The 15386-nt window shown below is 44.0% G+C and overlaps 1 protein-coding gene and 1 long non-coding RNA gene across 3 annotated transcripts; both read left to right on the top strand.

Annotated features, from left to right (window-relative positions):
- The first annotated feature begins 82 nt into the window (after positions 1 to 82).
- On the top strand, positions 83 to 10119 carry LOC106574494 (protein ALP1-like). Of its 2 annotated transcripts, none has more exons than XM_014150403.2 (5): positions 83 to 329; positions 7328 to 7876; positions 8348 to 8508; positions 8683 to 8812; positions 9046 to 10119. In XM_014150403.2, the coding sequence occupies exons 1-5, from the start codon at positions 225 to 227 to the stop codon at positions 9376 to 9378; spliced, it is 1278 nt and encodes a 425-aa protein (XP_014005878.1). In that variant the 5' UTR covers positions 83 to 224; the 3' UTR covers positions 9379 to 10119. The 2 variants fall into 2 exon arrangements, with proteins under 2 accessions (XP_014005878.1, XP_014005877.1); XM_014150402.2 differs by having other exon boundaries at positions 84 to 389.
- A 1530-nt stretch (positions 10120 to 11649) lies between these two features.
- On the top strand, positions 11650 to 13248 carry LOC123727871 (uncharacterized). Its single transcript, XR_006759818.1, has 2 exons — positions 11650 to 12784; positions 12820 to 13248. It is a non-coding gene; the product is annotated as an uncharacterized lncRNA (long non-coding RNA).
- The last annotated feature ends 2138 nt before the right edge of the window (positions 13249 to 15386 follow it).

Raw genomic sequence — 15386 nt, 5'->3', positions numbered from 1 at the left:
ATCTGTTCGCTATAATATTTTGCATTAGCAGTAAAACTTTTATTTTGAAATTCATGGGAAAATTCTACCGGAAGTTCAACCTGGTGTTGTTCTAATCTTCCTGCAACCGAGTTCACGACCGAACCGCCCATTGCACGTTAGAACCTTATATACCTCAATGGTTAGAATTCATGTTTGCTTTTGTCCATTTGTGAGAAGCTCTTCAACTGTTGAAAGATATTAAAATGGCTGATGAAGACAAGCTTCAGCCGTTTATGTTTCTCATGACCTATATGCTGATGAAGCGCCGAAGAGACTTAAACAACGCGGATACACAGAGACTCAATGAGGTGAAGAGACGTATCCGCCACAGACAGTACTTCTTCCAAAGGCAGAGGCGAATGCTCATGGTACTGTAATCTGATAAAGCTAAACCAAGCAATTTATATTAAAGTGCATTGGACTGCGTTCCATACACGAGTAGTTAAACGCACACGCATAGACAAAGCAATAAACTCTGTGTCACATTAGACGTTCAACCATGTTTCTCAAACTTCTAATTTCGAAGTGGTTGTAAACGTCAAATTAAGAAGTGTTTAAGGTTACGTTTAGGCATTAACTCCGAATGGTGAAGGTTTTGGATAGGCTTAAAACGAAAGTCTCAAAAGCAACTTTATATTGCTGGATTCAGACATGCACCAGATGCAGATACTTACCAGTCCACAATGACCGAGCAAAACTTACTTTAACAGCGCCCATAAGCAATAAATCACGAGGGCATGTGGTATATGGCCAATTAGTGGCAATTTTAGCATGTAAATCTTGGAGGGGAAAACCCCCCTTTTTTTTTTTGATGCATGGCACAACAGTAAACAATACATTAATTGCACTATAACGGTGACAAACGGTACCCACAAAATGTTAGGGCCTACGGTGCCTTTGGAAAGTATTCAGAGCCCTTGACTTTTTTCACATTTTCTTAGGTTCCAGCCGTATTATAAAATTGATTTTTTTTAAATGCTCATCAATCTACACACAATTACCGAAAATGACAAAGCAAAACCAAGTTTAGAATTTTTTTGCTAATTTATAAAAAAATATAAAACTATTACATTTACATAAGTATTAATACCCTTTACTCAATACTTTGTTGACGCAGTGATTACAGCCTCAAGTCTTCTTGGGTATGACGCTACAAGCTTGGCACACCTGTATTTGGATAGTTTTTCCCATTCTTCTCTGCAGATCCTCAAGCTCTGTCAGGTTGGATGGGGAGTGTTGCTGCACAGCTATTTTCAGGTCTCTCCAGAGATTTTTGATCGGGTTCAAGTCCGGGCTCTGGCTGGGCCACTCAAGGACATTCAGAGACTTGTCCCGAAGCCACTCCTTCGTTGTCTTGGCTGTGTGCTTAGGGTCATTGTCCTGTTGGAAGATGAACCTTCTCCCCAGTCTGAGGTCCTGAGCTCTCTGGATCAGGTTTTCATCAAGGAACTCTCTGTACTTTGCTCCGTTCATCTTTGCCTCAACCCTGACTAGTCTCCCAGTCCCTGCCCCTGAAAAACATCCCCACAGCATGAGGCTGCCACCACCATGCTTCACCTTAGGGATGGGGCCAGGTTTCCTCCAGACATGACGATTGGCATTCAGGCCAAAGAGTTCAGTCTTGGTTTCATCAGACCAGAGAATCTTCTTTCTCATGGTCTGAGAGTCTTTAGGTGCCTTACGGCAAACTCCAAGCGGGATGTTGTACCTTACACTGGGGAGTGGCTTCCGTCTGGCTACTCTACCATAAAGGCTTGATTGGTGGAGTGCTGTAGAGATGGTTGGTCTTCTGGAAGGTTCTCCCATCTCTACAGAGGAACTCTGGAGTTCTGTCAGAGTGACCATCGGGTTCTTGGTCACCTCCCTGACCAAGACCTTTTCTCCGCTGATTGCTCAGTTTGTCAGGGCGGCCAGCTCTAGGAAGAGACTTGGTGGTTCCAAACTTCTTCCATTTAAGAATGATGAAGGCCACTGTGTTCTTGGGGACCTTCAATGCTGCAGAAATGTTTTGGTACCCTTCCCCAGATCTGTGCCTCGACACAATCCTGTCTCGGAGCTCTACGGACAATTCCTCATGGCTTGGTTTTTGCTCTGACATGCAATGTGGGACCTTATATAGACAGGTGTGTGCCTTTCCAAATCATGTCCAATCAATTGAATTTACCACAGGTCGACTCCAATCAAGTTGTAGAAACATCTCAAGGATGATCAATGGGAACAGAGCTCAATTTTTTGTCTCATAGCAAAGGTTCTGAATACTTGTATAAAAACGCTATTTCAGTTTTTTATTTTTAACTTTGCAAACATTTCTAAAAACCTCTTTTGGCTTTGTCATTATGGGGTTTTGTGTGTAGATTGATGAGGATTTTTAAAATGTATTTAATACATTTTAGAATAAGGCTGTAACATAACAAAATGTGGAAAAAGTAAATGGGTCTGAATACTTTCCAAAGGCACTGTTCATAAAGATGTCTCAACAGCAGAGCTGTCTTTTCAGCACCATGGAGTGAATCCTTACCACCGCTACAACTGGCTATCGGCAGAGCCTTGTCTGGCAGTGAAACGGTTAATTTAGCCTCATTTACTGCCTTCAAAAAAAGAAACATAGCTGATATGGCTGACTTGCTTAAACAAAATGTGTTTTCTACTGACATTTGAGATGTATAAACTATGATATAAGGGGACGACAAGCGGTTAAGAGGTCTGTATTTTCGATTAAGACATTAATGAGCGAGCTAGGACGGACGTAGTCAATATTTCTTCAGCACTTTTGAAATGTACAGCGACAGAATTCAGGACATGGGCCGTTCTTACAGTATTCTCCCTGTACACCGTCAGAACTGTAGGATAAATAAAGGGGGCATATAAGCAGACAATGAAAACTCTTACATTATTCAATGATTACATTTATCTTAAGCAGGCTATAGGCTACATGTGCACCACCAAGTCAGAAAAGTAGGCTAAGTTATGAGGGGGAAAGGGACCAAATTATTAGGGTGAGGCACATGGGCTACTAACAGCTTACTGCACAACATGCACTTAGTATTACTTTCTTAGCTACAGTAAGACAGTAAGCTGGCATATTACATCATTTATGCACCAGCATACAAGACATTTTTGGACTCAACCTGTTGTGCTGTGCTCACTTGAACAGGAAGGTGGCGCGGCAGTCCTTCTTGGGCACATTTTTGTCATCGAAGTCTGCCATTCTCTGGAATTATGGTTCTTTCAAGACAACTGTGAACTTGGATAAAAACAAGGTTGAATCATGACATCAGTGATCTTCAGGTGGGAACTCGTGCCTCTTTCTAGAGCTCCCTACTTGGAATTCCGAGTTGGATGACCGTTCAAAACCTGGTTTACCCAGTCAGAGCTCGTTTTTATTCCAGAGTTCCCAGTTGTCTTGAACTCACTGAAGTCTGAGATTTCCCAGTTCTGAGTTTCTAGTTGTTTTGAACGTAGCAGAAGTCATGCTGGAATGACAGCATGGCCAATATATTCAACCTTTTCTGGCCCATGGTGTGTTGCGAGTGAATGTTTATCCTTTTAAGCTTGGAAAAGAGACCCTTAAACCCAGACTTGAACCACACATCCTCTCCACTGAATAGCAGGCTTGTGATTGCTTTGAAAAGCTTGCAGTTAGCCACTGATTCCTTCCAAACCACTCATTGTTGAATTTGCGATTTCCAACTTGTTGTGTAATGTTTATGTCCAATGGCCGATGAGCACCGATACGTTTTATATATAATTTCTATTCATACGGCAAGGTTTGAAGATTGTCGACTTGATTCATGATGATGACTACTTGTCTAGCTTGCTAGCTAAGATTTTTAAAGTATGATGTTGACATGATCAGTCCAATCAAAGCTATGGTAGGTATAATGTGATTTGACACGATTTTATCTGTGGCCAATGACCTTGATCCTCATTGGCTGGGAACTTCTAATGTAAATCTATGGCAGCACCCAACGGGCTTGAATTTGAGTTTTCCCTGTAGATTTTGCTGCGACGTAGTGTCCCCATGAGTGACAGAACAATGAGCCAATCACGGCGCAACTAGAGAACATTACCAACCCCTATGCTCCGTATTTTCCGCTGGCTTCCCCACCACCACAGAAAGCACTGAGCTAGACTGAAACACCTGCATTTTGGAGCTGCCTTACACAAGAAAGCAAAAACCATGTTTGTATGCGGCTTTATTAACTCAATAAGCATTTTTTTATATACATTGTTTGCAAACTGATATGTGACATGTATTAATACCGAAATAACATGCAAAACAGGCAACAACAAAAATATATATACATATACAGTACCAGTCAAAAGTTTGGACACACCTACTCATTAAAGGGTTTTTCTTTATTTTTTACTATTTTCTACATTGTAGAATAATAGTGAAGACATCAAAACTATGAAATAACACATATGGAATCATGTAGTAACCAAAACAGTTTTAAACAAATATTATATATTAGAGATTATTCAAAGGAATGCTTTTCCAACAGTCTTGAAGGAGTTCCCACATATCCTGATCAATTGTTGGCTGCTTTTCCTTCACTCTGCGGTCCAACTCATCCCAAACCATCTCAATTGGGTTGAGGTTGGGTGATTGTGGAGGCCAGGTCATCTGATGCAGCACTCCATCACTCTCCTTGGTCAAATAGCCTTTTCACAGCCTGGAGGTGTGTTTTGGGTCATTGTCCTGTTGAAAAACAAATGATAGTCCCACTAAGCGCAAACCAGATGGGATGGTGTATCGCTGCAGAATGCTGTGGTAGCCATGCTGGTTAAGTGTGCTTTGAATTCTAAATAAATCACTGACAGTGTCACCAGCAAAGCACCCCCACATCATCACACCTCCTCCTCCATGCTTAGCGGTGGGAACCACACATGCGGAGATCATCCGTTCATCTACTCTGCGTCTCACAAAGACATGGCGGTTGGAACCAAAACTCTCCCGTTTGGACTGATCAGACCAAAGGACAGATTTCCACTGGTCTAATGTCCATTGCTCGTGTTTCTTGGCCCAAGAAAGTCTCTTCTTCTTATTGGTGTCCTTTAGTAGTGGTTTCTTTGCAGCAATTGACCCTGAGGGTCTAATTCACGCAGTCTCTGAACAGTTGATGTTGAGATGTCTGTTACTTGAACTCTGTGAAGCATTTATTTGGGCTGCAATCTGAGGTGCAGTTAACTCTAATTAACTTATCCTCTGCAGCAGAGGTAACTCTGGGTCTTCCTTTCCTGTGGCGGTCCTCATGAGAGCCAGTTTCATCATAGCGCTTGATGGTTTTTTTGTTGTTGACTGCATTGACTGACCTTGATGTCTTAAAGTAATGATGGACTGACATTTCTCTTTGCTTATTTAAGCTGTTCTTGCCATAATATGGACTTGGTCTTTTACCAAATAGGGCTATATTCTGTATACCACCCCTAACTTGTCACAACACAACTGATTGGCTCAAACTCATTAAGAAGGAAAGAAATTCCACAAATTAACTTTGAACAAGGCACACCTGTTAATTGAAATGCATTCCAGGTGACTACCTCGTGAAGCTAAACCTAATAACTGGTTGTGCCAACCTCAGCAGCAACAACTGCAATCAAGCATTTGCGATAACTGGCAATGTGTCTTTCACATCACTGTGGAGCAATTTTGACCCACTCTTCTTTGCAGAATTGTTTTAATTCAGCCACATTGGAGGGATTTGGAGCATGAACTGCCTTTTTAAGGTCACGCCACAGCATCTCAAGCGGATTCAAGTCCGGACTTTGACTAGGCCACTCCAAAAAAAAAAATTTAAGCCATCAGAGGTGGACTTGCTGGTGTGTTTTGGATCATTGTCCTGCTGCACAAACCATGTGTGCTTGAGGTCATGAACTGATGGCCGGACATTCTCCTTCAGGATTGTTTGGTAGAGAACAGAATTCATGGTTCCATCAATCACAGCAAGTCGTCCAGGTCCTAAAGCACCCCCAGACCATCACGCTACCACCACCACATTTGACTGTTGGTATGATGTTCTTTTTCTGAAATGCTGTGTTACTTTTACGCCAGATGTAACGGGACGCACACCTTCCAAAAAGTTCAACTTTTGTCCCGTCAGTCCACAGAATATTTCCCCAAAAGTCTTGGTGATCATCAAGATGTTTTTTGCCAAATGTGAGACGAGCCTTTATGTTATTTTTGGTCAGCAGTGGTTTTCGCCTTTGAACTCTGCCAACTTTTTGCCCAGTGTCTTTCTTATGGTTGAGTCATGAACACTGACCTTAACTGAGGCAAGTGAGGCCTGCGGGTCTTTAGATTATGTTGTGGGTTCTTTTGTGACCTCTTGGATGAGTCGTCGCTGCGCTCTTGGGGTAATTTTGGTAGGCCGGCCACTCCTGAGAAGGTTCACCACTGTTCCAAATGTTCTCCATTTGTGGATAATGGCTCTCACCGTGGTTCGCTGGAGTCCCAAAGCTTTAGAAATGGCTTTGTAACCCTTTCCAGACTGAGATGTCAATTACTTAGTTTCTCATCTGTTCCTGAATTTCATTGGATCGTGGCATGATGTCTTGCTTTTTCAGATCTTTTGGCCTACTTCACTTTGTCAGACAGGTTCTATTTAAGTGATTTCTTGATTCAACAGGTCTTGCAGTAATCAGGCCTGGGTGTGGCTAGTGAAATTGAACTCAGCTTTCCAAAAAAATGTGATTAACCACAGTAAATTAATGATTTAACAAGGAGGGGAAATTACTTTGTCACATAGAGCCATGAAGGTTCAGATACTTTTATTTATTAAGGGAAAAAAGCTATCACTTAAAAACTGCATTTTGTGTTCACTTGGGTTATCTTGGTGTAATATTACAATTTGTTTGATGATCTGAAACATTTGTGTGACGTGCAAAAATATAAGAAATCAGGAAGGGTGCAAATACTTTTCACATACTTTTGTGTGTGTGTGTGTATAATTTTTTGCTAAACAGGTGGGCTCAAAACGGGCCCCACCTGCCCTGAATGACAGGTCACCACTGTGGCCAATATGCCACGGCTAAGGGCTGTTCTTAAGCACAACTCAACGCGGAGTGCCTGGATACCGTCCTTAGCCGTGGTATATTGGCAATATACCACCAACCACCAAGGTGCTTTATTGCTGCTATAAACTGGTTACCAACGTAATTAGAGCAGTAAAAATAAATATTTTGTCATACCCACGGCTTTCGGCCAATAAGCATTCAGGGCTTAAACCACCCGGTTTATAATACTGATTTGTATCACTGGTGAAAACAAAGCCCCCCCCCTGTCTCTCCCTCTTTCTCTCTCCAGATGCTGACAGCTCGAGACGTGCGCTGCAGCTGTGACATCCGTACCCGACCCTGGACCAGCACGGAGTGCACTGATTGGTGGGAGCGGGTAGTGATGACTGAGTTCCAGCCCTCTGATTGGCTGGAGAAGTTCCGCATGAGCCGGGAGACCTTCTTCTTCCTTTGTGGCAAGCTGAAACCCCGCCTGGCTCGCCAGGACACCCACTTCCGCCGGGCGCTTCCGCTGGAGAAGCGTGTGGCGGTTGCCCTGTGGCGGCTGGCGTCCAACATTGAGTACCGCACCATCAGTGGGCTGTTTGGCGTGGGCAGCTCCACGGTGTGTAAGTGTGTGAGGGACGTGTGTCACGCCATCGTCACACTACTCCGGCCCGTCTACCTATGCTCGCCCAGCGTACAGGAAGTGGAAGACTCTGCACGTCACTTCCTATCTCGCTGGGGCTTCCCTCACTGTGTGGGCGCCGTGGCAACCCTCCACACTGCCATCCTCACGCCGTCCGCTAACGTGGCCAACTACGCCAATCCAGACGGGTGGCTCTCTGTGGTCTCCCAGGTAGGACAGGACCTCTTGCAATTAATAGCCTGGGCGTTTATTTGCTTCAATCGCTGAACACAGCCAGCTCTTATTAGAGACAGGCTTCTATTTGAGCCAAGTGTCTATTTTTGCTCAATAAAATGTTGAAAAGACTACCACGCCGTTTATTGTGACCAGTATGCCCAATATAAACATTAGAATAACATCCTTCGCAGATCAGACTTGCAAAAACTAGGCTGCCTATCATAAACCCCCGATTTTGCAGTTCAGCACCATGGAGAGCGTGTGCCGATAACAATTCATTTAGACACACATTTGCTGAAATGTGTGCTGATGGCCGGCTATTGAATGGGACAGGTGGCTATTTCAGACTCGGCATTTAATTGAAGTTTTAAAGTATATGGTTGTGTCTGACTGCCTTTCTGTCTGTGAGATAGTAACATTCATCTGTCTGTTTGTGAGGTAGTAACACTCCTGTCTGTCTGTTAGGTGGCTGTGAATGGGCTGGGTCAGTTCTGGGACGTCTGTGCTGGTTTCCCTGGCAGCACTGAGCCGACAGCCATCTTGCAGAACTCAGCACTTTGGGTGTCGGCCTCTGAGGGCGGGCTGTCACCTGACCCACCCCCAAGCTTCATGGGAAAGCCCCTGAGGTATCATTGATATTATTATTATTATTATTATTTCCCTTTTTAGATAGTGCTATCATTATTACTTGTATAAGTATGAGCAGCAATAGTAGTCCAGTGCTACAATTATTATTGTTATCCCTCTGGTGACCTGTGTCCTACCAGCTAAATTGACTGAGAGCACATTGTCTTGTCCAGATATGTGTTGTTGGGGGAGCCAGGGTACCCCCTCCAGCCCTGGCTGATGAAGGCCTATTCCAAGAAGAAGGAGGAGGAGGAGGATGAGGAGGAAGAAGGGCTCGCGGAGCCCCGGAGGGCTTTCAACCAGGCAGGTTTTATTTTCAACAACACCGAACAGAATCACTCAGGGATTAAACTCAAAGTAGTAACATCTTTTTTTTTAAATCCCAATTTCAGTCAACATTTCAGACGTTTTACACAGTTGTGAGCTAAATTTACACATTAGACTGTAGTAGACCCAGAGTTTTGCTGCAGTAAATCAATAAAAAAATAAAAATAGTTTATCAACATTTAACCTGGTTACTTTGTCTCCTGCTGTAGCGATTTGTGCGGGCGTGGCGTGGGGCGGCGGTGGCGCTTCTTCGCCTGCGGGCGCGCTGGCAATGCCTGAGCAAGAGGAACGACTGCAGCCTGGACGTGGTGCCCACCATGATCCTGGCCTGCTGCATCCTGCATAACGTGTGTGAGGCCCATGGAGATTTGTTCCGGGGGGAATGGCATGGCGAGGTGACCAAGGGTGAGAACCCCCAGCCTGGTCACACTGCGGCCCGCGCCCCCTCTCCCCCTGGAACTTCAGACCACCTCCAGGGTGAGGAGGTCAGAAAATTGTTCTGTGACTACTTCCAACACCCACAACTACAACAACAGGACTAATGGAATGGACAGTGTTGTGATGGGGAAAGTGGGGGAAAAAATAAAGGTTTCTCCACAAGATTCTCACGACTGTATACATAGCCCTGGCCAGCATTCCAGGTATTGTTCCTATAATCTTATCAGCCTGTATTCATAAAGCGTCTCAGAATAGTAGGTAGTGCTGATCTAAGATCAGCTTGGCCTTTTAGATCATAGTGAACAAGATTATATGGACAGGGGGGACCTGATCCTAGATCAGCACTCCTATTCTAAGATACTTTCTGTATATGAGCCCCCCCCTCTCTCTCTCTCTCTCTCTCTCTCTCTCTCTTGTGCAACTCCTCTCCTCTCTGTTCTGTTACTGTTTTATTGGTTTTGTTCTGTCGTAGGTGGTTTTTGTTTCTAAATAGTTGTGTAGCACAGTGTTCATGTGCATATGGTGTATATAGTCATGCGTTTTATTGATGCACAATACAAGTTCCATTTTCTGTTCTGTCTGTCACTACATTTGTATCTACGGTTACACTGACATTGTTCTATGCCCTGATTTAAAAAAATAGGACCTTGTTCTAGCTACCTAGTACCTACACTGCACTTTTTGTAGCTGTAAATAAGATCTATGGTCTCCAATCTCCTACTCTCCCTCTACTGGAAGAAATCCTAGGGGAAACACTTCCAGCTAACGGATCTGCCCTCTTAGCAGAGAATATGGACATTGTTGTCTTTCTGAAAAATAACTTTCAAATAGAATGACTGTCACTGAATATAAGCTGAAGGTGAGCAGGCCTACAATGCATTCGGAAAGTATTCAGACCTCTACTTTTGCCACGTTTTGTTACATTGCAGCCTTATTTAAAAAAATATATATATAATAATTATCCTTCATCAATCTACACACAATACCCCATAATGACAAAGCGAAAACAGGTTTTTCTGAATGTTTGTAAATTTATTATGAATAAAAAACAGAAATACCTTATATACATAAGTATTCAGACCCTTTGCTATGAGACTTGAAATTGAGCTCAGGTGCATCCTGTTTCCATTGATCATCCTTGAGATGTTTCTACAACTTTATTGGAGTCCACCTGTGGTAAATTCAATTGATTGGACATGATTTGGAAAGCACACAGTTGACAGTGCATGTCAGAGCAAAAACCAAGCCATGAGGTCGAAGGAATTGTCCGTAGAGCTCCGAGACAGGATTGTGTCGCGGCACAGAGCTAGGGAAGGGTACCAAAAAATGTCTGCCGACTTGAAAGTCCCCTAGAACACTGGCCACCATCATTCTTAAATTGAAGAAGTTTGGAACCACCAAGACTCTTCCTAGAGCTGGCCGCCCAGCCAAACTGAGCAATCGGGGGAGAAGGGCCTTGGTCAGGGAGGTAACTGAGAACCCGATGGTCACTCTGACAAAGCTCCAGAGTTCCTCTCTGGAAATGGGAGAACCTGCAGGCCGGGATTCAGGAGCACTGAGGTGTCATAGCTTCCAGGGGCCCTGCCCCTGACCACGGTGTAGTCCAGCCTCTTTTGTTCTTATAAAGCACCACTGGTCCAGGAGCCTTCTGGAGATGTCCGTCTATCTGATCTGGGCTCTCCCTCTCTGCGTGCTCTTTATTTCCAGCTTCATCCTGACAGTGTTGTTGCTCATTACCTCAGCACCCTGCAGTCCACCGTATAGACAAATGAAATCCTCTCCACCGAATTTAAAAATCAGCAGCAGTGTTATCCCTGCTGAGGCACCCCGGCTGACTCACATCTCTTGTAGCACCTTCGGATTTCACCTGGCGTCATTCCAGGGAGTTCCCGGAATCTTTGGATCTCTCTGAAGAGGTTGTGCGTGACCTCATAGGTGTTCCGTGGGTTGTATGCAATTCCATGTGGGTGGCTGTATGGATGGTTCTGTGTTATGTTGAGCTTGTCCACTCTGAAACCCATTTAGCCTTCCTGTCTGACTTTGAGTACAACTCGGTCTCTTGTTGTCCCTAGAATCCAGGGAGTTGTAGCAGCTTTTAGTGACATAAGCAGGAAGTGCGTTGTTGTGGTTGCCACTGTGGTTGAGATTTCCCAGTGTGTCGTATTCATCCCCGCCTGGATAAGGTAACATACGTTCATAGTTGTAATAGTGATGAAAGCTGTAGTCTCCCCTGTTTGGTTCGAAGGGGGGGGGGACTACTGATGTTGCCATTGTTGTCGAAGGCGATATTGTGAACGAACAAGTGCAGCAGCGTGAGGCCGTAGCGAGGGAAGGGCCAACCAAAGGCAACGTAGAGTTTGGTTGACCCTTCCCTCGCTACGGCCTCACGCTGCTGCACTTTTAAAGCTCCTGCTGTTCATTAGGTCTCTGATTAGGTTGAGCAGATAAGGATTCCTCTTTCCAGGGTCAAAAGTGAAGTGTAAGCTGAAACGGTTGAACTAACCAGGCATATTTATGTCTAAGTCATAAAACTTTGGCAAACACTCCTTTAGATTTACAGGGTGTGCAGGTTTTTACTCCAACCCTTCTCTAACAATCAGCTGCTCATCAGAACCTTTAGGTTTGGCCACCAATGGTGGAAAGAAACCAACTCGATGAGAGATTTCTGCGATAGTGTACTATGGGTATGCGGTTGAGTTACGTCCTCTTATCTCCCATTTCTCCAACCCCCTCAACCCCCAAACCTAGTGGCCTATCAGAGCTGAACTAGGTGCAACTCCTTTACCCATGAGGCCCTGCATGATAGTCCTAGTCCTAGAGGGTTGCTACAATTTAAACAAATATATAAAGACATATAAACTATATAGAAACTATAATACCGGTACCCTGAATGTCTTACCTTGTTTATGTCTGCAGCAGGCTTGTAGTGAAGTGAGCAGACTACTGATGAGCCTATTGATTCTGTGTTGTTTGACTTTGTCCTCTCTAGCTGTCACCTCCCTCTCAACCCTCAACAGGGTCTTCACTAGTTACCACCCCGCCTACTTCTAAAATGTATCTTCTGAATCAAATGTGATTTTAAACCTAACCTTAATCCCACTGCTAAACGTATGCCTAACCTTAAATTATGACCAAAAATGTTATTTTAGTTTTCAGGAATTTTTACGATATAACCAAACTACAGACTTATAGCCAGATGTATACTTTGTGGCTGTGCTATCTAGTGGAAGCCCCTCAACAGTCGCCTCAGAATGGAAAGGGAATGTGATCTACGCTTGGAAAGTGAAACTCAAACTCCCGCTTCTTTCTAGTGATGTGTATCCCATCATACCCAGGTCCCATACCCGTCAGTGTATCCCATCATACCCAGGTCCCATACCCGTCATTGTATCCCATCATACCCAGGTCCCATACCCGTCATTGTATCCCATCATACCCAGGTCCCATACCCGTCATTGTATCCCATCATACCCAGGTCCCATACCCGTCATTGTATCCCATCATACCCAGGTCCCATACCCGTCATTGTATCCCATCATACCCAGGTCCCATACCCATCATTGATAGATTTATAAACACTGCGTCTTTCCCTTGGCCTTGATTCAAATGTGGGTGTGTTCCCTTGACTCAAATGTGTGGTTGATATTTTAAAGCTCCTGCTGTTATTATCAATTTGTTATTTATCTCAGCTTTTTCTGGGACTTGAAAGCTCTCGAGGGCCTGCCCCGTTTGAGACTGTAATTATGCAATATGGCCACACGATGTCATTACACTTCTTCAAAAGTTTTGCTCGCTAGATTTGCTTTATTGTCGTGGTGATTCTGTTTATTTATTTATTATTATGTTGTTTTTTTATATGCTGTAATGGTCTCCAAATAAATTGTCATCAGTGTTCTAACCTATTAAAAATAGGGTAGTGGGTGGTATCTTGCCCCCTGGGGGTAACTTCCCCCACCCCCTGTAATTCACATTAAGACCACAAGATGTCATCAAATTATTTCCCCAACACTTTTCCTGGCTACCACCTCTTGCTCAACACATTGTTTTTATTTATTTTATTTAACCTATATTTAACTAGGCAAGTCCCTCTGTGATTCCCTCTGTGTCATCACAACTTTGGGAGATATTTCAACTAAACGATTTTGGGGTAAGTTTATTATTTTTTAATTTTGAAAAAGTTGTAGATATATTCTAATGAAGTTAGAACTATAATTTTTGAAATATACAAATAGGAACGGCTTAAGATAAATAATCCACTTGTTTAGAGAGAAAAATGCAAATCATTTTTTTGTAAAGTAGTAATATGTTGGATGAGTGTGGGTAACTGACCCCTGGGGGCTAGTTACCCGTTTATGATTATGGATGGGTTTCTACCTGTCATTTAGACAATGACTAGAACAGTTAGCGCTAGTTTATACTAACTTGCTAACTAGCAACTTTACTATCAGTAAATGCTAGCCAGCTAGTTAGTTAGCATTAGCTGCTAGGAGTGCTAGCGAGCAACCTTACTACCAATTTTGCGTTGTTTGTCACTTATTTTGTATATGTTGCTGCTACTGTCTATTATGATCGAAAAGAGCTTCTGGATATCAGAGCAGCGATTACTCACCTCGAACTGGACAACGATTTTTTTCTTTAATGAGTCCGACACAAAGGATATACTGTTTCTCCGAGACCAGGCCCAAATCATTTGCGTGAGGAAAAGGGGACGGCGATCGGGGTGCCTTGTGAGAATTCATCGGCAAGTGGGTAACCCGTCTCTAAATCAAATCAAATGTTATTTGTCACATGTGCCGAATACAACAGGTGTAGACCTTAGTGAGATGCTTACTGACAAGCCCTTAACCAACAATGCAGTTTTAAGAAAAATACCTAAAAAAATAACAAAGTAACAAATAATTAAAGAGCAGCAGTAAATAACAATAGTGGGGCTATATACAGGGGGTACCGGTGCAGAGTCAGTGTGCGGGGGCACCGGTATTGAGGTAATATGTACATGTAGGTAGAGTTTTTAAAGTGACTATGCATAGATAATAACAGAGAGTAGCAGCAGCGTAGAAGGGGGGTAGAAGGGGGGTGGGGACAATGCAAATAGTCTGGGTAGCCATTTGATTTGCTGTTCAGGAGTCTTATGGCTTGGGGGTAGAAGCTGTTAAGAAGCTTCTTGGACCAAGAACTGGCGCTCCGGTACCGCTTGTCGTGCGGTTGCAGAGAAAACAGTTTGACTAGGGTGGCTGGAGTCTTTGACAAGTTTTAGGGCCTTGGTCTGACACTGCCTGGTATATAGGTCCTGGATGGCATGATACCCTCTGTAGTGCCATGCGGTCGGAGGGCGAGCAGTTGCCATACCAGGCAGTGACGCAACCCGTCAGGATGCTCTCAATGGTGCAGCTGTAAAACATTTTGAGGATCTGAGGACCCATGCCAAATCTTTTCAGTCTCCTGAGGGGGAATAGGTTTTGTCGTCCCCTCTTCATGACTGTCTTGGTGTGCTTGGACCATGTTAGTTTGTTGGTGATGTGGACGCCAAGGAACTTGAAGCTCTCAACCTGCTCCACTACAGCCCCGTCGATGAGAATGGGGGCATGCTCTGTCTTCCTTTTCCTGTAGTCCACAATCATCTCCTTTTGTCTTGATTACGTTGAGGGAGAGGTTGTTGTCCTTTCACCACACGGTAAGGTCTCTGACCTCCCTATAGGCTGTCTCATCGTTGTCAGTGATCAGGCCTACCACTGTTGTGAGAACTTAATGATGGTGTTGGAGTCGTGCCTGGCCGTGCAGTCATGAGTGAACAGGGATTATAGGAGTGGACTGAGCACGCACCCCTGAGGATCCCCTGTGTTGAGGAACAACGTGGCAGATGTGTTGTTACCTACCCTTACCACCTGGGGGCAGCTTGTCAGGAAGTCCAGGATCCAGTTGCAGAGGGAGGTGTTTAGTCCCAGGGTCCTTAGCTTAGTGATGAGCTTTGAGGGCACTATGGTGTTTAACGCTGAGTTGTAGTCAGTGAACATCATTCTCACGTCGGTAGTCATGAAGTGCTTTGAAAGGCTGGTCATGGCTCATATCAACACCATTCCTGGAAACCCTTGACCCACTCCAATTTGCACAC

The sequence above is a fragment of the Salmo salar genome, chromosome ssa16 (genome assembly GCF_905237065.1).
Source record: "Salmo salar chromosome ssa16, Ssal_v3.1, whole genome shotgun sequence".
NCBI classification, from domain to species: Eukaryota; Metazoa; Chordata; class Actinopteri; order Salmoniformes; family Salmonidae; genus Salmo; species Salmo salar.
This window is presented reverse-complemented; position numbering and strand designations above follow the sequence as displayed.

What these genes read in the sequence shown, in the direction of transcription:
- LOC106574494 (XM_014150402.2), top strand. Translation starts at nt 225, where the DNA reads ATGGCTGATGAAGACAAGCTTCAGCCGTTTATGTTTCTCATGACCTAT. An exon ending in GGCTCTCTGTGGTCTCCCAG is followed by an intron (nt 7,877 to 8,347) that starts GTAGGACAGGAC and finishes TCTGTCTGTTAG; the next exon opens with GTGGCTGTGAATGGGCTGGG. An exon ending in CCCGGAGGGCTTTCAACCAG is followed by an intron (nt 8,813 to 9,045) that starts GCAGGTTTTATT and finishes CTCCTGCTGTAG; the next exon opens with CGATTTGTGCGGGCGTGGCG.